The following is a 24348-nucleotide window of genomic DNA, read 5'->3' on the forward strand; positions in this document are numbered from 1 at the left end:
CCCGGGAACCCTCTGTAAATACTGACACACTCCCCGGGAACCCCTGTAAATACTGACATAATCCCGGGGACCCCCTTGTAAATACTGACACACTCCCCCGGAACCCCCTGTAAATACTGACACACTCCCCTGGAACCCCCTGTAAATACTGACACACTCCCCCGGAACCCCCTGTAAATACTGACACACTCCCCAGAGATCCCCTGTAAATACTGACACACTCCCCAGAGATCCCCTGTAAATACTGACACACTCCCCAGAGATCCCCTGTAAATACTGACACACTCCCCAGAGACCCCCTGTAAATACTGACACACTCCTGGTGACCCCCTGTAAATACTGACACACTCCTGGTGACCCCCTGTAAATACTGACACACTCCCGGGGACCCCCTGTAAATACTGACACACTCCCCAGAGACCCCCTGTAAATACTGACACACACCCGGGGAACCCCTGTAAATACTGACACCCCCCCCGGGGATCCCCTGTAAATACTGACACACTCCCCGGGACCCCCTGTAAATACTGACACACTCCCCAGAGACCCCCTGTAAATACTGACACACTCCCGGGGACCCCCTGTAAATACTGACACACTCCCGGGGACCCCCTGTAAATACTGACACACTCCCCGGGGACCCCCTGTAAATACTGACACACGCCTGGGGACCCCCTGTAAATACTGACACACTCCCCGTGGACCCCCTGTAAATACTGACACACTCCCCAGAGATCCCCTGTAAATACTGACACACTCCCCGGGGACCCCCTGTAAATACTGACACACTCCCCAGAGATCCCCTGTAAATACTGACACACTCCCGGGGACCCCCTGTAAATACTGACACACTCCCCAGAGACCCCCTGTAAATACTGACACACACCCGGGTACCCCCTGTAAATACTGACACACTCCCTGGGACCCCCTGTAAATAGTGACACAGGCCCAGGGACCCCCCCTGTAAATAGTGACACACTCCCCAGAGACCCCCTGTAAATACTGACACTCTCCCCAGAGACTACCCTGTAAATAGTGACACACTCCCCAGAAACCCCCTGTAAATACTGACACTCTCCCCAGAGACTACCCTGTAAATAGTGACACACTCCCCAGAGACACCCTGTAAATACTGACACTCTCCCCAGAGACTACCCTGTAAATACTGACACACTCCCTGGAGACCCCCTGTAAATACTGACACTCTCCCAGGGAGCCCCCTGTAAATAATGACACACTCCTAAATTCTTTAGCAGTTAGCTTCCTCCAAGTGGGTCTTGAACACATGACGGTTTGACTTCGAGACGAATGAGCTACTCACTGAGCCACAGGTGACACTGCAGTGCTGTCGCCAGTTCAGAGTGCTTTTGGGAGGGCACCTGCTTACCTCATGAGCTTGATAGCAACGTTGGCACTGATGGGTTGAGCCAGGATCCTGGGCAGAGCAGACGATTCGATGGGAGGGAACTGTGTGTGATTGAAGGAAGGGAAGCCGGGAGTGAATGGGTCACCGGTGCCCAGATGGACCTGGAGGGAGAGACCAAGATGGGAACAGTGACGCCCACAATCTTTACCGAAAATGACGAGCTACGGTGGGGAGCACCGAATCAAGCAGTTTACAGCACAGTCTGAGGCCGCTCAACCCATTTTTTTCAGCTTCTGCCTCCTTGTTCTGGACTCCCCCCGACCAGAGGAAATAGTTTCTCTCTACCGACCCGATCGAATCCTTTAATCATCTTAAACCCCTCGATTAGATCACCCCCTTAATCTTCGACTCTCGAGGGAATACAAGCCGAGTCTGTGCAACCTGTCCTTGTGATTTAACCCTTTCAGCCCCGGGGATCAGTCTGGTGAATCTGCACTGCACCCTCTCCGAGGCCAGTATATCCTCCCTGAGATGCGGGGCCGAGAACTGAACCCAGTCTGAAGAAGGCTCTGCTTCCAGCAGAACGGGGGAGAGAGGACAGGATTCATCTTTGTGCACTTACGTGTCCAGAGATGGCGACATTGCCGATGAGGCCACGCCCCCTGGGGTTCTGCGGTATGTCGGCAGGGTCAGGGTAGATCAGGACCCCGATTGCTCCATATTGTTGGGCGAAGGCAACCTGTGGGAGACAGACAATTAGATCAATTTACAAAACAGTGAGAAACCCTCTCCATCAAACACTCCCAGGACAGGTACAGCACGGGGGTTAGATACAGAGTAAAGCTCCCTCTACACTGTCCCCATCAAACACTCCCAGGACAGGTACAGTACGGGGGTTAGATACAGAGTAAAGCTCCCTCTACACTGTCCCCATCAAACACTCCCAGGACAGGTACAGTACGGGGGTTAGATACAGAGTAAAGCTCCTTCTACACTGTCCCCATCAAACACTCCCCACGACAGGTACAGCACGGGGGTTAGATACAGAGTAAAGCTCCCTCTACACTGTCCCCATCAAACACTCCCCACGACAGGTACAGCACGGGGTTGGCTGCTGGCTAATTGGAGTATTGACTGCTGAGTGCAGCAACGAGCCTCAGCTGAGAGTGCTGGTGGCAGTTGGAGGTTGCAGAGGTGGAGAGAGGAGCTGCACTGTGCAAGGGAGAGCAGCTACCAACAAGCAGAGGAAAACTCCAACAACAGTCTCCATTAAAGAGAAGAAAGGGACATTTTGTGGAAACAAGGCTTTGTCTGGAGGTGGGTGCTGAACACCAGTAATTTACTTTGGACTGTTGGGGGAGGAACAAGTGGCTGGAACAACAAGGGGTGGGGCTGCCAATTCAACAGGAGTCTGTGCTGCTGCACAAGCACACAGGGAAGCTCCCTCCCCACCCCAATTGCCAAACCTGGGTCAGCTGAAGCTGCCCAGCTAAACAGACGGAAGGGGATAGATAGTGCCTGGGCAGCTTCAGCTGACCCAGGTGAAGACGACTCCCCCAACCAGAAGACCGGAAGACCAACTTCAAAGACTGTTTTAAGTGTACTGTGAGCACCACCTCCAGAAAGCAAGTCATCCCTTCCAGCCTGCCTTTGCCTCTCCTCTCTTACCTCAGCCTCTCCACTAACCTGTTGTTTGTTTGTTTGTCTTTTCAAATTTTTCTGTGAATCTGTTATTTAGTGTGCAAGTCCACAATTTGGGGTGGGTTTAGCTCTTGGACCCATGGCAAGCCCTTCATCACCGGTGGCGGGGCCCTCTACTACCTACGCAGCTGCAGCTTCTGTGGCTGCCCACGTGGCCCCGTCACCCTTTAAATTATTGACATGCAGCCATGGGGTGAAGAGCTATCCCCACCCCAACATGTCTATTGAGGCCTGCGTTAAGGCAACGGCCGTGGTTGTCGGCCCCTCGGCCATTGTTGCGGCCTCAAAAATGTATGGGAAGGCTGTGTTCTTTTTGAAGACCGAGCGGGCGGTGTCCCTGGCCCTGAGTAAAGGGCTCACTGTGGGGGGGACCTTCCTGCCAGTGGACCCTCTGGGGGCCACTGCGCATCGGATAATGTTGTCCAACGTCCCACCCTTCATTCCCAGTGAGCTCCTCCTCACCCACCTACACCATCTGGGGGAGGTGAGGTCGGGGATCACCCCAGTCCGGCTTGGTCTTCGGGAGCACAGCCTCCAACATGTCTACTCCTTCCGCCGCCAGTTATTTATGCAGCTGGCGCGGGAGGAGGACACGGAGGGCCAATTTAATGTGGAGTTCCAGGGGACGGCCTACCGCGTCTTTTGGACCTCGGACGGGGCGCGGTGCCACGTCTGCAAGGGGGTGGGGCATGTTCGGAAGAACTGCCCCAACCTCCCGGCCGCCAGCTCCACCTCGGCGGCCCAGAGTGGTTCCACAGCACCTCCTCCCACTCCCCCTGCACATCCAACAGACACCGCTCAGTCGGTTCCGGAGGCTGTGGTTTTCACAGCCTCTGGCGGGGAGGGGAGCGTCCGTCCGAGCGGAAGGAAGACGCGGGGAAAAAAGAAACATCGTGAGGCGCGTCCCCTGGACACTTTGACTCAACCCGAGCCTGAGCTCAGCCCAAAGCCCATTCCCATGGAATCCACCTGTCCCAGGGCTGGGCTCAGGCCCAGGGTGACTAAAAAAGGAAAAAAGGGTGCGGAGGCGGAGGCCTCTGATGACATGGAGGTCTCTGAGTCTCCGCGCCCAAGTGCGAAAAAGAGGAGAAGGCACCCCTCCACAGAAATAACACAGGGCCCTGAGGTGCAGGGCCCATCTGTTGGAGGGGAGCTGCCTCCTGTTTCTGGTCCTCAGGTGCCCCCTACCGCCACCACCAAGGCTGCAAAGTCCGGGCAGGTGCACTCTATTCCTCAGGATGGAGGGGAGGGGATGGCCCCGGTACGTGAGGCCCCTCCTGAAGGAGTAAGTGGGGCCCTGCTTGTGGTGGGGGAGCCTGGGGAAACCGCCCATTCCGCCACTGCTACTGGGTCGGGTGTTCTGAATGAAGGGGAGGGCGAGGCCCCAGAGGGTCGGGCCTCCCAGCCGGAGTCCACCACCAACCAGGAGACACCCGACCCAGTTATAACTGAGAATGCTGCCCCATCTGCTGGGCCTGTGGGTGCTGGCGGAGCGGGAGATGGCCTCCTCTCGCCGCCTCCAGTCTCGGCTCCGGCTGGTTTCCCGGAGTCCGGAACTTCTGTCTCCCCTGGACCAGTCATTGGCCTGGGGATGGAGGTGGAGGGGGGTCCTGAACCGCTGGTGCCTACAGGCTCCAGTTTCACAATAGAACCCAGAGAGGACTCCTCCGCCATCGATCCTGGGGGTGGGATCGTGACGGAGGCGGGACCAGCTGGCGCGGCTGGGACGTCCGCCCCACAGTGTGTGGTGGATGTGTCGGCCGCTGGCGGTGACGACCCGGAGGAGGATGGGGATTCGGTGCGGGGCACGGAGGATGATCTTGATTCCATCGCCAGTGAGGTGGTGGAGTCCCTCGTGCCTCCCACCGAATCTCCTCTCATCCCCACGGCGGAACTCCGGGATTTCCTCGCGGCTTGCAGAGGTTGCCGCAATAAAGTTCAGCTGGCCCTCGACCGTTGGTCGAATCTGGCGCTGATCATCCAGTCCGTCCGTGCCGCCCTTAAGATAGCGGGCAAGCGCGCAGACGTGAAACTGGTTGAGAGGCGCCGTTTTAATGTGTTCCTCAATGGGTTGCTGGGGGAGTGGAGGGCCAGGTGCACTTCCACTCCCTCCTCACAGTGAGCTGTTGGTGACGGGTTTTACGTACCTTTGACATGAAGATAACCATAGCCAGCCTCAACATCAACGGCAGCAGAGGGGCTCACCGCAGATTTCACAATCTCTCAGTCCTTAGGGAAGGGAGATACGCGGTGAGCTTTCTGCAGGAAACCCACACCGTTCCGGGAGACGAAGCCACCTGGCTCCTGGAGTGGCAGGGTGGGGTCTACATGAGTCACCTCACCCCTATTTCTAGTGGGGTGGCTATCTTGTTGGCCCCGACTTTTCAGCCGGAGATCTTGGGGGTCAAGGAGCTAGTGCCGGGCCGCTTGCTCCACCTCGCCGTTCGCCTGGGTAGCGTGCCGCTCCACTTTGTGAACGTGTACGCGCCCAGGCCCGGCGCTTTGCAAGCGCGCTTCTTTGAAGAAGTGTCCGCTCTCTTGAGCTCCATCGACAGCGGCGAGTGCATCATCCTCGGGGGGGATTTTAACTGCACCCTCGAGGTGGGGGATCGCTCCGGTCCCCAGCGCGGCCAAGCGTCGGTGGAGAAGTTGAGGGGACTGATCAGCTCCCTTAACTTGGTGGACGTCTGGCGGAATCTCCATCCCGACTCCAGCGCCTTCACGTGGAGGTCTGGAGGAGGGGGGTCGCGAATCGACCGCCTCTACATTTCGCAGGCGTACGTCTCCCGCGTTTCGGCGGCCTCCATGCGGCTGGTGCCGTGCTCGGACCACCGCCTGGTGTGGGCGGAGTTCACTCCGCTCCGCACGCGGGCGGGGTCCGCGTACTGGCACTTTAACAACCGGCTGCTGGAGGACGTGCGATTTCGGGACTCGTTCTGTCGATTCTGGGCCGACTGGAGAAGGAAGCAGGGGGGCTTCCCCTCCTTGAGGCTATGGTGGGATGTGGGCAAGACTCACATCCGCGTCTTCTGTCAGGAGTACGCGAAGGGGTCGACCAAGAGGCGGGAAGCCGAGGTCGGGCGCCTTGAGAGGGAGGTGCTCGACTTGGAATCCCGCCTCGGTCATGCCGTCGCGGACCCGGCCCTGTGGCAGGCGTACAAAGAGAAGAAGGGCGCGCTGAGGAACCTGCAGCTCATAGGGTCCCGAGGCGCGTACGTGAGGTCGCGGATCCAGATCCTGGAAGATTTGGACCGCGCCTCACCCTTCTTCTACTCGCTGGAAAAATGGCGGGGGGTCCGTAAGCAGCTTGTCGAGCTGCTGGCCGACGACGGATCCTCCATCACGGATCCGGAGGGAATGGGCCTCCTGGTCCGGACGTATTACAGTGCGTTGTTCTCTCCGGATCCGTCCAGCGAGGATGCGCGCAGAGTTTTGTGGGAGGACCTGCCGCAGGTCAGCCCGGAGGGCGCCGAAGGATTGGAGGCTCCGCTCACGTTGGCGGAGCTGACTGGCGCCCTCCACCAGCTCTCGAGGGGCAAATCCCCAGGGCTGGATGGGTTGACCGTGGAGTTCCTCAGGGCGTTCTGGGACGTCCTGGGGGACGATTACGCGCGGGTCCTGGGGGAAAGCCTGGCGACCGGGGAGATGCCCCTCTCGTGGCGCAGGGCGGTCATCGTCCTGCTGCCGAAGAGGGGCGATCTCCGCCTGCTTAAAAACTGGCGTCCGGTCTCCCTCCTCAGCACGGATTATAAGATCTTTGCCCGGGCTATGTCTACCCGCCTGGGCTCCGTGCTGGCCCACATGATCCACCCCGACCAGTCCTACACGGTCCCGGGCCGGTCCATCCAGGACAACATCCACCTGGTCCGGGACCTGATCCATCTTTCCCAGAGGACTGGTCAGTCGGTCGCCTTTCTCTCCCTCGATCAGGAGAAGGCGTTCGACAGGGTGGATCACGATTACCTTTTCGGGACTCTGCGCGCTTTCGGACTCGGGCCGCATTTTGTGGCCCGGGTCCGACTCTGATACGCCGCCGCAGAGTGTCTAGTCAAAGTTAACGGGTCCTTGACGGCGCCCCTTCGATTTGGGAGAGGAGTGCGTCAGGGGTGCCCCATGTCCGGCCAATTGTATACCATCTGCGTGGAGCCCTTCCTGTGCCTGCTTCGCAGGAGGTTGACGGGATTGGCTCTGCGCGAGCCGGCCATGCGGGTCGTCCTCTCGGCTTACGCCGACGACGTGCTCCTCGCAATCACAGATCCCGTTGACTCGCGGAGGATGCGCGACTGCCAGCAGACCTTTTCTGCCGCGTCCTCCGCGAGGATCAATTGGGAGAAATGTTCCGGACTCCTGGTTGGTCAGTGGCGGGTGGATTCCCTGCCGGAGGAGATGACACCTTTTGCGTGGAGCACCACGCACCTCCTCTATCTGGGAGTCCACCTTAGCCCCGCTGAGGAAGCCTGGCCGGCAAACTGGCAGGAGTTGGAGGCGAAAGTCACCGCTCGGCTGGGGCGCTGGACAGGACTGCTCCGAGTGCTTTCCTACAGGGGCCGAGCGTTGGTCATAAACCAACTGGTGGCCTCCATGCTGTGGTACCGGTTGGTCACTTTGGCCCCGCCCCCTGTATTTGCCACCAAGATCCAGAAGAAACTCGTCGATTTCTTCTGGGGCAAGAGGAAACACTGGGTCTCTGCCGCGGTCCTGAGTCTCCCGATCGAGGAGGGCGGTCAGTCGCTGGTGTGCGTCCGCACCCAGGCTGCGACTCTCCGCCTTCGGACCCTGCAGAGATACCTGTACGTCGAGCGTCCTCCCAAATGGTGTGCGCTGGCGACGTATTTTTTCCGCCAGTGTCACTGCCTTCAAGACGACACGCAGCTCCCGGTGGAGTCCGTTAGCCGCGCCTCTCTGAGGGAGTTGCCTGTCTTTTACCGGGATCTTTTCCGAGTCTGGAACATGGTCGCCTCCAGTCAGGGCGCTCCCCCGCCGGCGGAGGAGAGCGCCTCGGCTGTCCGGGCGGCCGACTCCGGGGACGGTCCGGCGGGCGGAGGAGTAGCTGAAACCCCCGGGACGCCCCTCACTGTGGGTGGCGAGGGGGCTCGGGAGTGCGGAGCGATCCCGGCCGAGCTGACCCCCGCTGGGCCGGAACTGCTCATCGGACCCAGGCCCCGAAACCCTCCTCGGGAGCCGGTCCCGCACAACCCGAGCTGCCTCTCGGGAATGCCCTCCGTGCCATTCCAATCGGCGCGGAGGGGTTTCCTGTACGGGCTGCTCCTGCACACTTTCCACTTCCTCGCCCTCGTCAGCCGGCCGGACACGCCCTGGCGGTCCGCGTTGCCATCTGGCGGCGAGGGGAAACCCCGATGGAGGTCTCTCTACGCGGGAGTCTTCCCCCTTTACATCGAGGACCTGGGGTGGAGGGTGCTGCACAGAGCAGTCCCGTGCAATAGGCTTTTAAGTAGGTTCACGGACTCCCAGGCCACCTGTACTTTCTGCGGCCTGGACGAGTCCGTGTTCCACATTTATACGGAGTGTGCGAGGTTGCAGCCCCTATTTGAGTATCTGAAGGGGCTGCTCCTCAAATTCTGGCTGCACTTCAGTCCCACGCTCCTGATCTTTGGGCACCCGGTGCGGAGGGGCTTGGGCCGGGAGGAGGATCTCCTCGTCGGTCTGCTCCTGGGCCTGGCCAAGGTGGCAATTCACAGGTCCAGGTTGCGGGCCGTCGGGGGTTCCGTCCTCCCTGATTGCCTGCCCCTCTTCCGCGGTTACGTTCGCGCCCGGGTGTCCCTGGAAAAGGAGCATGCGGTGTCCGCCGGTACGCTTGAGGTCTTCCGCGACCGGTGGGCACCGCAGGGACTGGAGTGCATCGTCGACGCCGAGAATGGCATTTTAATTTGAGTTTTTTGTTTATTTATCTGTTTTAATAAAGTTATTTTAAAACTGTAAATATGTACATAAAGGGGGCCTGAGGGATAAAGGCCCCCTCGATGTGAAAAATATAAAAGGGGCCTGGGGTATAAAGGTCACCTTGTTTAAAAAAAAAAACGAGGTTAGATACAAAAATAAAAAAAAAAAAACGGGGTTAGATACAGAGTAAAGCTCCAAAAAAAAAAAAAAAAAAAAACGGGGGTTAGATACAGAGTAAAGATCCCTCTACACTGTCCCCATCAAACACTCCCAGGACAGGTACAGCACGGGGTTAGATACAGAGTAAAGATCCCTCTACACTGTCCCCATCAAACACTCCCAGGACAGGTACAGCACGGGGGTTAGATACAGAGTAAAGATCCCTCTACACTGTCCCCATCAAACACTCCCACAACAGGTACAGCACGGGGTTAGATACAGAGTAAAGCTCCCTCTACACTGTCCCCATCAAACACTCCCAGGACAGGTACAGTACGGGGGGTTAGATACAGAGTAAAGCTCCCTCTACACTGTCCCCATCAAACACTCCCCAGGACAGGTACAGTACGGGGGTTAGATACAGAGTAAAGCTCCCTCTACACTGTCCCCATCAAACACTCCCAGGACAGGTACAGCACGGGGGTTAGATATAGAGTAAAGCTCCCTCTACACTGTCCCCATCAAACACTCCCAGGACAGGTACAGCACGGGGGTTAGATATAGAGTAAAGCTCCCTCTACACTGTCTCCATCAAACACTCCCAGGACAGGTACAGTACGGGGGTTAGATACAGAGTAAAGCTCCCTCTACACTGTCCCCATCAAACACTCCCAGGACAGGTACAGTACGGGGGTTAGATACAGAGTAAAGCTCCCTCTACACTGTCCCCATCAAACACTCCCAGGACAGGTACAGCACGGGGGTTAGATATAGAGTAAAGCTCCCTCTACACTGATCAAACGAGGGTGTTAAGTTCAGAAGAGCAACCGACAACACCAGGCTGGTGTTATCACATTTCCTGTGGCCTCTCTCGATGCACTGGCTGATTGAGCCTCAGTGGAGTGCGTTAGACCCAGAACCAGGGGCACTGCCCAATAGACCTCACATTTCTCCTTAAACCTGGCGGGTAGAGGATGCTTCTGTCTCATTAACTTCCACTGGATTCAAACCAGGGGGAAGAAATTCACCATGCTTTGTCAAGAAATCCTTCTTTTATAAAATACAGCAAGGTGCAAGACCATCACTGCCTGGGAGTGTGTGGCTTCCGTGAGGAAAGTCCTGTTGGGGCAAACGCTTAACGTGACCAACCTTTTCAGCAAAGCTGATTTTCCCGACTCGGAGGATGACGATATTGTCTTGGACACTGACGCCCAACTTGCTCAGTCTCTCAAAGTCCTCGTCTCTCCCATAGTAACCGTAGACAAGGCCTCCCTGCAACGGGCAGAAGCAGAATCACAGAATGTAGGTTATTTTTCAAATGTTTTACTGTTGCTCTGAAACAAAGAAATATCACGGGGGGTCAGATACAGAGTAAAGCTCCCTCTACACCGTCCCCATCAAACACTCCCAGGACAGGTACAGCACTGGGATTGGCTGGTCAATTTGGAGCACTTCCTGCCAGCAATCAGGGGGAGCAGCTGCACCTGTGTTGCAGCAATTGCAGAGAGGAGAGTGGAGACTGCAGCAACTGGGGAGAGGAGAGTGGAATAACTGCAAAGAGGAGAGTGGAATAACTGCAAAGAGGTGACTATAGAGTGGAGACAGCTGCATTTGCTGAGGAACTGTTACACTTTTTCAACGATTAAGAAGACCTGCAAGTCATTTTGGAGAGGTGGGTGTTGGAGCACCAGAGAACTGTTGGTTGTTTGGACTGTTGGGGGAGGGAGAAGGCACCGGAAGATCCAGGGGTGGGGCTGCCAAATTCTATAGGGAGCCCCTGGACTAACTCTTGTGTTTATCTGCCATCCTGCACAAAAGGGGCTCCCTCCCCACCCCCAACTGTGTGGCTCGGGACGGCTGGAGCTGCCCGGCTGAAGAAAATCCTGACACAACATCAGAAGAGGAGAGTACCGGGCGGCTCCAGCCGTCCCGGGCGAAGAAGCCTCCCCCAACTGGAAGACAACAAACAAGTTTGGACTAATTGTGATAAAGGTGCTCCAACTGGCAGTTGGAACAAGCATCCTTTTCAGCCTTTCTCTCCCTTCCTCCACTCAGTCGCCTCAATCACCTATCCTCCCCTTTTCCTTTACCATCCTACGCCATCCTCCTCTACTCCCACTCCACCTTGTTTAAAGTTTGCTTTTTTTTTTAAATTGTGTAAATTTGTTTTGTTTCTTGGGGGTGGACGTAACTCTTAGAGCCCATGGCAAGCCCCTCTTCGCCGGTGGCGGGGCCTTCCCGTTCATATGCTGCTGCGGCTGCTGCAGCTGCACCTGTTGCCCCGTCACCGTTTGCTTTATTAACATCGAAGCATGGGGTCAAGAGCTACGTCCACCCGAACATGACTATAGAGGCATGCGTGAAAGCAATGGCCGAGGTTGTCGGCCCTTCGGCCATTGTTGCAGCCTCTAAAATGTACGGGAAGGCAGTGTTTTTCCTGAAGACCGGGCGGGCGGTGTCCCTGGCTCTGAGCAAGGGGCTCACCGTGGGCGGGACCTTTCTGCCAGTGGACCCCCTGGAGGCCACTGCGCAAAGGCTCATTTTATGCAATGTCCCGCCCTTCATCCCTGGTGAGCTCCTCCTTCCCCACCTGCACCATCTGGGGGAGGTAAAGACGGGGCTCACCCCAGTCCCGCTCGGTCTTCGGGAGAACAGCCTCCGACACGTGTACTCCTTCCGCCGCCAGTTATTCATGCAGCTGGCGCGGGAGGAGGTGACAGAGGGCCACTTCAATGTAGAATTCCAGGGGACGGCCTACCGCGTCTTCTGGACCTTGGACGGGGTGCGGTGCCATGTCTGTAAGGGGGTGGGGCATGTTCATAAGAACTGCCCCAACCTCCCGGCTGCCAACTCCAACTCAGTGGCCCAGGGTGGCGACGCTGCACCTCCTCCCACCCCCACTACACCACCACCAGATACCATTCAGTCGGTACCGGAGGCTGTGGTTTTCACGGCCTCCGGCAGGGAGGGGGGTGACCGTCCAAGTGGAAGGAAGGCGCGGAGGAGAAATAAACATCGAGAGGCGCGTCCCCTGGATATCGTGACACTACCCGAGCCTGAGCTTAGCCCAAGGCCCGATCTCGGGAAGTCAACTTGCCCCAGGGCTGGGCTCAGGCCCAGGGTGAATAAAAAAAAGGAGAGTGTGGAGGTGGAGGCCTCTGATGATATGGAGGTCTCTGAGCCTCCGCACACAACTGGGAAAAAGAGGAGAAGGCACCCCTCCACAGAGGTAACAAGGGGCCCTGAGGCGCAGGGCCCATCTGTTGGAGGGGAGCTGTCTCCTGTTTCGGGTCCCCAGGTTTCCCCTACCGCCACCACCAAGGCTGCAAAATCCGGGCAGGTGCTCCCTATTCCTCAGGATGGAGGGGAGGGGATGGCTCAGGTACATGAGGCCCCTCCTGAAGGAGTAAGTGGGGCCCTGCTTGTGGTGGGGGAGCCTGGGGAAGCCGCCCATTCTGCCACTGCTACTGGGTCGGGTGTCCTGAATGAAGGGGAGGGCGAGGCCCCAGAGGGTCGGGCCTCCCAGCCGGAGTCCACCACCAACCAGGAGACCCCCGACCCAGTTATAACTGAGAATTCTGCCCCATCTGCTGGGCCTGTGGGTGCTGGCGGAGCAGGAGATGGCCTCCTCTCGCCGCCTCCAGTCTCGGCTCCGGCTGGTTTCCCGGAGTCCGGAACTTCTGTCTCCCCTGGACCACTCATTGGCCTGGGGACGGAGGTGGAGGGGGGTCCTGAACCGCTGGTGCCTACAGGCTCCAGTTTCACAATAGAACCCAGAGAGGACTCCTCCGCCATCGATCCTGGGGGTGGGATCGTGACGGAGGCGGGACCACTGGCGCGGCCAGGACGTCCGCCCCACAGTGTGTGGTGGATGTGTCGGCCGCTGGCGGTGATGACCCGGAGGAGGATGGGGATTCGGTACAGGGCACGGAGGATGATCTTGATTCCATCGCCAGTGAGGTGGTGGAGTACCTCGTGCCTCCCACCGAATCTCCTCTCATCCCCACGGCGGAACTCCGGGATTTCCTCGCGGCTTGCAGAGGTTGCCGCAATAAAGTTCAGCTGGCCCTCGACCGTTGGTCGAATCTGGCGCTGATCATACAATCCGTCCGTGCCGCCCTTAAGATAGCGGGCAAGCGCGCGGACGTGAAACTGGTTGAGAGGCGCCGTTTTAATGTGTTCCTCAATGGGTTGCTGGGCGAGTGGAGGGCCAGGTGCACTTCCACTCCCTCCTCACAGTGAGGTGTTTGTGACGGGTTTTAATTACCTTTGACATGAAGATAACCATAGCCAGCCTCAACATCAACGGCAGCAGAGGGGCTCACCGCAGATTTCACAATCTCTCAGTCCTCAGGGAAGGGAGATACGCGGTGAGCTTTCTGCAGGAAACCCACACCGTTCCGGGAGACAAAGCCACCTGGCTCCTGGAGTGGCAGGGTGGGGTCTACATGAGTCACCTCACCCCTATTTCTAGTGGGGTGGCTATCTTGTTGGCCCCGACTTTTCAGCCGGAGATCTTGGGGGTCAAGGAGCTAGTGCCGGGCCGCTTGCTCCACCTCGCCGTTCGCCTGGGTAGCGTGCCGCTCCACTTTGTGAACGTGTACGCGCCCAGGCCCGGCGCGTTGCAAGCGCGCTTCTTTGAAGAAGTGTCCGCTCTCTTGAGCTCCATCAATAGCGGCGAGTGCATCATCCTCGGGGGGGATTTTAACTGCACCCTCAAGGTGGGGGATCGCTCCGGTCCCCAGCGCGGCCAAGCGTCGGTGGAGAAGTTGAGGGGACTGATCAGCTCCCTTAACTTGGTGGACGTCTGGCGGAATCTCCATCCCGACTCCAGCGCCTTCACGTGGAGGTCTGGAGGAGGGGGGTCGCGAATCGACCGCCTCTACATTTCGCAGGCGTACGTCTCCCGCGTTTCGGCGGCCTCCATGCGGCTGGTGCCGTGCTCGGACCACCGCCTGGTGTGGGCGGAGTTCACTCCGCTCCGCACGCGGGCGGGGTCCGCGTACTGGCACTTTAACAACCGGCTGCTGGAGGACGTGCGATTTCGGGACTCGTTCTGTCGATTCTGGGCCAACTGGAGAGGGAAGCAGGGGGGCTTCCCCTCCTTGAGGCTATGGTGGGATGTGGGCAAGACTCACATCCGCGTCTTCTGTCAGGAGTACGCGAAGGGGTCGACCAAGAGGCGGGAAGCCGAGATCGGGCGCCTTGAGAGGGAGGTGCTCGACTTGGAGTCCCGCCTCGGTCATGCCGTCGTGGACCCGGCTCTGTGGCAGGCGTACAAAGAGAAGAAGGGCGCGCTGAGGGACCTGCAGCTCATAGGGTCCCGAGGCGCGTACGTGAGGTCGCGGATCCAGATCCTGGAAGATTTGGACCGCGCCTCTCCCTTCTTCTACTCCCTGGAAAAATGGCGGGGGGTCCGTAAGCAGCTCATCGAGCTGCTGGCCGACGACGGATCCTCCATCACGGATCCGGAGGGAATGGGCCTCCTGGTCCGGACTTATTACAGTGCGTTGTTCTCTCCGGATCCGTCCAGCGAGGATGCGCGCAGAGTTTTGTGGGAGGACCTGCCGCAGGTCAGCCCGGAGGACGCCGAAGGATTGGAGGCTCCGCTCACGTTGGCGGAGCTGACTGGCGCCCTCCACCAGCTCTCGAGGGGCAAATCCCCAGGGCTGGATGGGTTGACCGTGGAGTTCCTCAGGGCGTTCTGGGACGTCCTGGGGGACGATTACGCGCGGGTCCTGGGGGAAAGCCTGGCGACCGGGGAGATGCCCCTCTCGTGGCGCAGGGCGGTCATCGTCCTGCTGCCGAAGAGGGGCGATCTCCGCCTGCTTAAAAACTGGCGTCCGGTCTCCCTCCTCAGCACGGATTATAAGATCTTTGCCCGGGCTATGTCTACCCGCCTGGGCTCCGTGCTGGCCCACATGATCCACCCCGACCAGTCCTACACGGTCCCGGGCCGGTCCATCCAGGACAACATCCACCTGGTCCGGGACCTGATCCATCTTTCCCAGAGGACTGGTCAGTCGGTCGCCTTTCTCTCCCTCGATCAGGAGAAGGCGTTCGACAGGGTGGATCACGATTACCTGTTCGAGACTCTGCGCGCTTTCGGACTCGGGCCGCATTTTGTGGCCCGGGTCCGACTTTTATATGCCGCCGCAGAGTGTCTAGTCAAAGTTAACGGGTCCTTGACGGCGCCCCTTCGCTTTGGGAGAGGAGTGCGTCAGGGGTGCCCCATGTCCGGCCAATTGTATACCATCTGCGTGGAGCCCTTCCTGTGCCTGCTTCGCAGGAGGTTGACGGGATTGGCTCTGCGCGAGCCGGCCATGCGGGTCGTCCTCTCGGCTTGCGCCGACGACGTGCTCCTCGCAATCACAGATCCCGTTGACTTGCGGAGGATGCGCGACTGCCAGCAGACCTTTTCTGCCGCGTCCTCCGCGAGGATCAATTGGGAGAAATGTTCCGGACTCCTGGTTGGTCAGTGGCGGGTGGACTCCCTGCCGGAGGAGATGACACCTTTTGCGTGGAGCACCACGCACCTCCTCTATCTGGGAGTCCACCTTAGCCCCGCTGAGGAAGCCTGGCCGGCAAACTGGCAGGAGTTGGAGGCGAAAGTCACCGCTCGGCTGGGGCGCTGGACAGGACTGCTCCGAGTGCTTTCCTACAGGGGCCGAGCGTTGGTCATAAACCAACTGGTGGCCTCCATGCTGTGGTACCGGTTGGTCACTTTGGCCCCGCCCCCTGTATTTGCCACCAAGATCCAGAAGAAACTCGTCGATTTCTTCTGGGGCAAGAGGAAACACTGGGTCTCTGCCGCGGTCCTGAGTCTCCCGATCGAGGAGGGCGGTCAGTCGCTGGTGTGCGTCCGCACCCAGGCTGCGACTCTCCGCCTTCGGACCCTGCAGAGATACCTGTACGTCGAGCGTCCTCCCAGATGGTGTGCGCTGGCGACGTATTTTTTCCGCCAGTGTCACTGCCTTCAAGACGACACGCAGCTCCCGGTGGAGTCCGTTAGCCGCGCCTCTCTGAGGGAGTTGCCTGTCTTTTACCGGGATCTTTTCCGAGTCTGGAACATGGTCGCCTCCAGTCAGGGCGCTCCCCCGCCGGTGGAGGAGAGCGCCTCGGCTGTCCGGGCGACCGACTCCGGGGACGGTCCGGCGGGTGGAGGAGTAGCCGAAACCCCCGGGACGTCCCTCACTGCGGGTGGCGAGGGGGCTCGGGAGTGCGGAGCGATCCCGGCCGAGCTGACGCCCGCTCGGCCGGAACTGCTCATCGGACCCAGGCCCCGAAACCCTCCTCGGGAGCCGGTCCCGCACAACCCGAGCCGCCTCTCGGAAATGCCCTCCGTGCCATTCCAATCGGCGCGGAGGGGTTTCCTGTACGGGCTGCTCCTGCACACTCTCCACTTCCTCGCCCTCGTCAGCCGGCCGGACACGCCCTGGCGGTCCGCGTTGCCATCTGGCGGCGAGGGGAAACCCCGATGAAGGTCTCTCTACGCGGGAGTCTTCCCCCTTTACATCGGGGACCTGGGGTGGAGGGTGCTGCACAGAGCAGTCCCGTGCAATAGGCTTTTAAGTAGGTTCACGGAACCCCAGGCCACCTGTACTTTCTGCGGCCTGGACGAGTCCGTGTTCCACATTTATATGGAGTGTGCGAGGTTGCAGCCCCTCTTTGAGTATCTGAAGGGGCTGCTCCTCAAATTCTGGCTGCACTTCAGTCCCACGCTCCTGATCTTTGGGCACCCGGTGCGGAGGGGCTTGGGCCGGGAGGAGGATCTCCTCGTCTGTCTGCTCCTGGGCCTGGCCAAGGTGGCAATTCACAGGTCCAGGTTGCGGGCCGTCGGGGGGTCCGTCCTCCCCGATTGCCTGTCCCTCTTCCGCGGTTACGTTCGCGCCCGGGTGTCCCTGGAAAAGGAGCATGCGGTGTCCGCCGGTACGCTTGAGGCCTTCCGCGACCGGTGGGCACCGCAGGGACTGGAGTGCATTGTCAGCGCCGAGAATGGCATTTTAATTTGAGTTTTTTGTTTATTTATCTGGTTTTAATGAAGTTATTTTAAAAATATAAGTGTGTATATAAAGGGGGCCTGAGGAATAAAGGCCCCCTCGAAAAAAAAAAACGGGGGGGAGATACAGAGTAAAGCTCCCTCGACACTACCTGACACTTCAGTATATTGTGCACTTATCACTGAACTGAATAAAAAAAAAACAGGGTTATATAGAAAATAAAAGTGTTGATCATCTCAACCCGATCAATGTTTGAACTCAGTTGCAGAGGAGAAATGTTAAAGACCGTTCGTATCGGTCACGCCCACACCGCGTGTGATGGTACTCACAGTAACGACACCTTTTGGACTGTAAGCAAGGTATGCATCATTGTCGAGCTGTATGTCTTCGCAGAGTCCTCCACTCGAATTAGTCACACGCAGGTAGTTGGGAGATGTTCTACACGTGGGGGTAGGGTAAACAAACTGTCAGTTTATGATGTTCATGATAAACCTGTATAAATCACTGGTTCGGCCTCAACGGGAATATTGTATCGAACTCTGGGCACCACACTTCAGAAGGATGTGAAAGCATTAGAGAGGGTGCAGAAAAGATTCACGAGAATGGTTCCAGGGGTGAGGAACTTCAGTTACGTGGACAGACTGGAGAAGCTGGGGCTGTTCTCCTCCGAGGAGAGAAGGTTGAGAGGAGATTTGATGGAGGTGCTCAAAATCATGAGGGGTCTGGACAGAGTAGGTGGAGAGAAAGTGGTTCCGTTGGCGGAAGGGATCCAGAACCAGAGGACACCGATTGAAGGTGATTGGACAAAGAAGCAACAGCGACATGAGGAAAAAACTTATGCAGAGTGTGGTTAGGATCTGGAATGCACTGCCTGAGAGTGGGGTGGAGGCAGATTCAATGGAGGCTTTCACAAGGGAATTGGATAATTATCAGAAGAGAAAATAATTTGCGGGGCTTATGGGGAAAAGGGTGGGGGAGTGGGACTGGCTAAATTGCTCTTGAGAGAGCCAGCACAGACACGACGGGCCGAATGGCCTCCAATCTGTGATCTGGTGCGGGAGACCATGTGGAAGGAAAGCAGAGAACGGCTCATTGGTGCCGGCAGTGGGGGGGGGCACCAGCAACGGGATAACGCTCGGGTAGTGACCTACAGTCATACCCTCACGCAGGTCCATCGCGCACCATGTGTTCCTGTGAGCCTCGCTTTCCCACTTGGACCACTGCACACAGTTTTGGTCTCCAAATCAAAGATATCGAGGCACTGGCGGGAAGGTACAACAATGATTTACGAGGACGAGAGGTTATAACCATCAGGAAAGACCATCAGGGGCGCTTTTTTGTAGGAAAGAGAAGGCTGAGGGGTCACCTGATTGAGGTCTTTAAAACTACGAAGGGGTTTCGATCGGGTAGACGTAGAGAAGCTGTTTCCACTTGTGGGGGGAGACCAGAACTAGGGGGTCATCAATATAAGACAGTCACTAATAAATCCAATGGGGAATTCAGGAGAAACCTCTTTCCCCAGAGAGTGGTGAGAATGTGAAACTCGCTCCCACAGGGAGTGGTCGAGGTGAATAGTGTCGATACTTTTAAGAGGAAGCTGGATAAACACACGAGGGAGAAAGGAATAGAAGGATATGCTGATAGGGTGAGATGAAGTAGGGGGTGGGAGGAGGCTCGTGTGGAGCATGAACACCAGCACGGGGAAGATGGGCCGAATAGCCTATTACTGTGCTATACATTCTATGTTAATGATATGGACCTCACTGTAAATTCCCTAAATTAACAATACATCGAATTGTTTCACGCAAATGCTATGCAAATCTACGCATGTCTATGTGGCTGCAACCCCAGGTAGAGTTGCTTACTTCTCCGGGCCCAGTTTCAGGGACAAGGCCCGGGGTTTCCCACTGAAATATTCGCCAGTGTGTGGGGTGTGGGGTATATCAGAGTGTTACAGTGAGGGGTGTGGGATATATCAGAGTGTTACAGTGAGGGGTGTGGGGTATATCAGAGAGTGTTACAGTGAGGGGTGTGGGGTATATCAGAGAGTGTTACAGTGAGGGGGGTGGGGTATATCAGAGTGTTACAGTGAGGGGTGTGGGATATATCAGAGTGTTACAGTGAGGGGTGTGGGGTATATCAGAGAGTGTTACAGTGAGGGGTGTGGGGTATATCAGAGAGTGTTACAGTGAGGGGTGTGGGGTATATCAGAGTGTTACAGTGAGGGGTGTGGGGTATATCAGAGAGTGTTACAGTGAGGGGTGTGGGGTATATCAGAGTGTTACAGTGAGGGGTGTGGGGTATATCAGAGAGTGTTACAGTGAGGGGTGTGGGGTATATCAGAGTGTTACAGTGAGGGATGTGGGGTATATCAGGGTGTTACAGTGAGGGGTGTGGGGTATATCAGAGTGTTACAGTGAGGGGTGTGGGGTATATCAGAGTGTTACAGTGAGGGGTGTGGGGTATATCAGAGTGTTACAGTGAGGGGTGTGGGGTATATCAGAGTGTTTACAGTGAGGGGTGTGGGGTATATCAGAGTGTTACAGTGAGGGGTGTGGGGTATATCAGAGTGTTTACAGTGAGGGGTGCGGGGTATATCAGAGAGTGTTACAGTGAGGGGTGTGGGGTAAATCAGAGTGTTACAGTGAGGGGTGTGGGGTATATCAGAGTGTTTACAGTGAGGGGTGTGGGGTATATCAGAGAGTGTTACAGTGAGGGGTGTGGGGTAAATCAGAGTGTTACACTGAGGGGTGTGGGGTATATCAGAGTGTTTACAGTGAGGGGTGTGGGGTATATCAGAGAGTGTTACAGTGAGGGGTGTGGGGTATATCAGAGTGTTACAGTGAGGGATGTGGGGTATATCAGAGAGTGTTACAGTGAGGGGTGTGGGGTATATCAGAGTATTACAGTGAGGGATGTGGGGTATATCAGAGAGTTTACAGTGAGGGGTGTGGGGTATATCAGAGTGTTACAGTGAGGGGTGTGGGGTATATCAGAGTATTACAGTGAGGGATGTGGGGTATATCAGGGTGTGACAGTGAGGGGTGTGGGGTAAATCAGAGTGTTACACTGAGGGGTGTGGGGTATATCAGAGTGTTACAGTGAGGGGTGTGGGATATATCAGAGTGTTACAGTGAGGGGTGTGGGGTATATCAGAGAGTGTTACAGTGAGGGGTGTGGGGTATATCAGAGAGTGTTACAGTGAGGGGTGTGGGGTATATCAGAGTGTTACAGTGAGGGGTGTGGGGTATATCAGAGTGTTACAGTGAGGGGTGTGGGGTATATCAGAGAGTGTTACAGTGAGGGGTGTGGGGTATATCAGAGTGTTACAGTGAGGGGTGTGGGGTATATCAGAGAGTGTTACAGTGAGGGGTGTGGGGTATATCAGAGTGTTACAGTGAGGGATGTGGGGTATATCAGGGTGTGACAGTGAGGGGTGTGGGGTATATCAGAGAGTGTTACAGTGAGGGGTGTGGGGTATATCAGAGTGTTACAGTGAGGGGTGTGGGGTATATCAGAGAGTGTTACAGTGAGGGGTGTGGGGTATATCAGAGTGTTACAGTGAGGGGTGTGGGGTAAATCAGAGTGTTACACTGAGGGGTGTGGGGTATATCAGAGTGTTACAGTGAGGGGTGTGGGGTATATCAGAGTGTGTTACAGTGAGGGGTGTGGGGTATATCAGGGTGTGACAGTGAGGGGTGTGGGGTAAATCAGAGTGTTACAGTGAGGGATGTGGGGTATATCAGAGAGTGTTACAGTGAGGGATGTGGGGTATATCAGAGAGTGTTACAGTGAGGGATGTGGGGTATATCAGAGTGTTTACAGTGAGGGGTGTGGGGTATATCAGAGTGTTACAGTGAGGGGTGTGGGGTATATCAGAGTGTTACAGTGAGTGGTGTGGGATATATCAGAGTGTTACAGTGAGGGGTGTGGGGTATATCAGAGTGTTACAGTGAGGGGTGTGGGGTATATCAGAGTATTACAGTGAGGGATGTGGGGTATATCAGAGAGTGTTACAGTGAGGGGTGTGGGGTATATCAGAGTGTTACAGTGAGGGGTGTGGGGTATATCAGAGAGTGTTACAGTGAGGGGTGTGGGGTATATCAGAGTGTTACAGTGAGGGGTGTGGGGTATATCAGAGAGTGTTACAGTGAGGGGTGTGGGGTATATCAGTGTGTTACAGTGAGGGGTGTGGGGTATATCAGAGAGTGTTACAGTGAGGGGTGTGGGGTATATCAGAGAGTGTTACAGTGAGGGGTGTGGGGTATATCAGAGAGTGTTACAGTGAGGGGTGTGGGGTATATCAGAGAGTGTTACAGTGAGCGGTGTGGGGTATATCAGAGAGTGTTACAGTGAGGGGTGTGGGGTATACCAGAGAGTGTTACAGTGAGGGGTGTGGGGTATATCAGAGTATTACAGTGAGGGATGTGGGGTATATCAGAGAGTGTTACAGTGAGGGATGTGGGGTATATCAGAGAGTGTTACAGTGAGGGATGTGGGGTATATCAGAGAGTGTTACAGTGAGGGGTGTGGGGTATATCAGAGTGTTACAGTGAGGGGTGTGGGGTATATCAGTGTGTTACAGTGAGGGATGTGGGGTATACCAGAGAGTGTTACAGTGAGGGGTGTGGGGTATATCAGAGTATTACAGTGAGGGATGTGGGGTATATCAGAGAGTGTTACAGTGAGGGATGTGGGGTATATCAGAGAGTGTTACAGTGAGGGATGTGGGGTATATCAGAGAGTGTTACAGTGAGGGGTGTGGGGTATATCAGAGTGTTACAGTGAGGGGTGTGGGGTATATCAGTGTGTTACAATGAGGGATGTGGGGTATACCAGAGAGTGTTACAGTGAGGGGTGTGGGGTATATCAGAGTATTACAGTGAGGGATGTGGGGTATATCAGAGAGTGTTACAGTGAGGGATGTGGGGTATATCAGAGAGTGTTACAGTGAGGGATGTGGGGTATATCAGAGAGTGTTACAGTGATGGGTGTGGGGTATATCAGAGTGTTACACTGAGGGGTGTGGGGTATATCAGAGTGTTACAATGAGGGGTGTGGGGTATATCAGAGTGTTACAGTGAGGGGTGTGGGGTATATCAGAGTGTTACAATGAGGGGTGTGGGGTATATCAGAGTGTTACAGTGAGGGGTGTGGGGAAAATCCGAGTGTTACACTGAGGGGTGTGGGGTATATCAGAGTGTTACAGTGAGGGGTGTGGGGTATATCAGAGTGTTACAGTGAGGGGTGTGGGGTATATCAGAGTGTTTACAGTGAGGGGTGTGGGGTATATCAGAGTGTTACAATGAGGGGTGTGGGGTATATCAGAGTGTTACAGAGAGGGGTGTGGGGTATATCAGAGTGTAACAGTGAGGGGTGTGGGGTATATCAGAGTGTTACAGTGAGGGGTGTGGGGGATATCAGAGTGTTACAGTGAGGGGTGTGGGTATATCAGAGTGTTACAATGAGGGGTGTGGGGTATATCAGAGTGTTACAGTGAGGGGTGTGGGGTATATCAGTGTGTTACAGTGAGGGGTGTGGGGTATATCAGAGTGTTACAGTGAGCGGTGTGGGGTATATCAGAGTGTTACAGTGAGGGGTGTGGGGTATATCAGAGTGTTACAGTGAGGGGTGTGGGGTATATCAGAGTGTTACAGTGAGGGGTGTGGGGTATATCAGTGTGTTACAGTGAGGGGTGTGGGGTCTATCAGAGTGTTACAGTGAGGGGTGTGGGGCATATCAGTGTGTTACAGTGAGGGGTGTGGGGTATATCAGTGTGTTACAGTGAGGGGTGTGGGGTATATCAGAGTGTTACAGTGAGGGGTGTGAGGTATTTCAGAGAGTGTTACAGTGAGGGGTGTGGGGTATATCAGAGTGTTACAGTGAGGGGTGTGAGGTATTTCAGAGAGTGTTACAGTGAGGGGTGTGGGGTATATCAGAGTGTTACAGTGAGGGGTGTGAGGTATTTCAGAGAGTGTTACAGTGAGGGGTGTGGGGTATATCAGAGAGTGTTACAGTGAGGGGTGTGGGGTATATCAGAGTGTTACACTGAGGGGTGTGGGGTATATCAGAGAGTGTTACAGTGAGGGGTGTGGGGTATATCAGAGTGTTACACTGAGGGGTGTGGGGTATATCAGAGAGTGTTACAGTGAGGGGTGTGGGGTAAATCAGAGTATTACAGTGAGGGGTGTGGGGTATATCAGAGTGTTACACTGAGGGGTGTGGGGTATATCAGAGAGTGTTACAGTGAGGGGTGTGGGGTAAATCAGAGTATTACAGTGAGGGGTGTGGGGTATATCAGAGTGTTACACTGAGGGGTGTGGGGTATATCAGAGTATTACAGTGAGGGGTGTGGGGTATATCAGAGTGTTACAGTGAGGGGTGTGGGGTTTATCAGAGAGTGTTACAGTGAGGGGTGTGGGGTAAATCAGAGTATTACAGTGAGGGGTGTGGGGTATATCAGAGTGTTACACTGAGGGGTGTGGGGTATATCAGAGTATTACAGTGAGGGGTGTGGGGTATATCAGAGTGTTACACTGAGGGGTGTGGGGTATATCAGAGAGTGTTACAGTGAGGGGTGTGGGGTAAATCAGAGTATTACAGTGAGGGGTGTGGGGTATATCAGAGTGTTACACTGAGGGGTGTGGGGTATATCAGAGAGTGTTACAGTGAGGGGTGTGGGGTAAATCCGAGAGTGTTACAGTGAGGGGTGTGGGGTATATCAGAGTGTTTACAGTGAGGGTGTGGGGTAGATCAGAGTGTTACAGTGAGGGGTGTGGGGTAAATCAGAGAGTGTTACAGTGAGGGGTGTGGGGTATATCAGAGTGTTTACAGTGAGGGTGTGGGGTCTATCAGAGTGTTACAGTGAGGGGTGTGGGGTATATCAGAGTGTTTACAGTGAGGGGTGTGGGGTATATCAGAGTGTGTTACAGTGAGGGGTGTGGGGTATATCAGAGTGTTACAGTGAGGGGTGTGGGGTTTATCAGAGAGTGTTACAGTGAGGGGTGTGGGGTAAATCAGAGTATTACAGTGAGGGGTGTGGGGTATATCAGAGTGTTACACTGAGGGGTGTGGGGTATATCAGAGTATTACAGTGAGGGGTGTGGGGTATATCAGAGTGTTTACAGTGAGGGTGTGGGGTATATCAGAGTGTTACAGTGAGGGGTGTGGGGTATATCAGAGTGTTACAGTGAGGGGTGTGGGGTATATCAGAGAGTGTTA

At 56.0% G+C, this 24348-nt stretch overlaps 1 protein-coding gene across 3 annotated transcripts in view; it reads right to left on the reverse strand.

The window, feature by feature from the left end:
- tfr2 (transferrin receptor 2) overlaps nucleotides 1-24348 on the reverse strand; it is a 57594-nt gene that overhangs the window by 13781 nt on the left and 19465 nt on the right. For all 3 annotated transcript variants that reach the window (XM_068023613.1, XM_068023612.1, XM_068023614.1), the window contains exons 6-9: nucleotides 17457-17565; nucleotides 10277-10399; nucleotides 1989-2105; nucleotides 1388-1527 (exon numbers count right to left, since the gene is read on the reverse strand). In XM_068023613.1, the coding sequence (XP_067879714.1) occupies nucleotides 1388-1527; nucleotides 1989-2105; nucleotides 10277-10399; nucleotides 17457-17565 (489 nt within the window). The remainder of the gene's footprint in view (nucleotides 1-1387; nucleotides 1528-1988; nucleotides 2106-10276; nucleotides 10400-17456; nucleotides 17566-24348) is intronic.

The sequence above is a fragment of the Heterodontus francisci genome, chromosome 48 (assembly GCF_036365525.1).
Source record: "Heterodontus francisci isolate sHetFra1 chromosome 48, sHetFra1.hap1, whole genome shotgun sequence".
NCBI lineage: Eukaryota > Metazoa > Chordata > Chondrichthyes > Heterodontiformes > Heterodontidae > Heterodontus > Heterodontus francisci.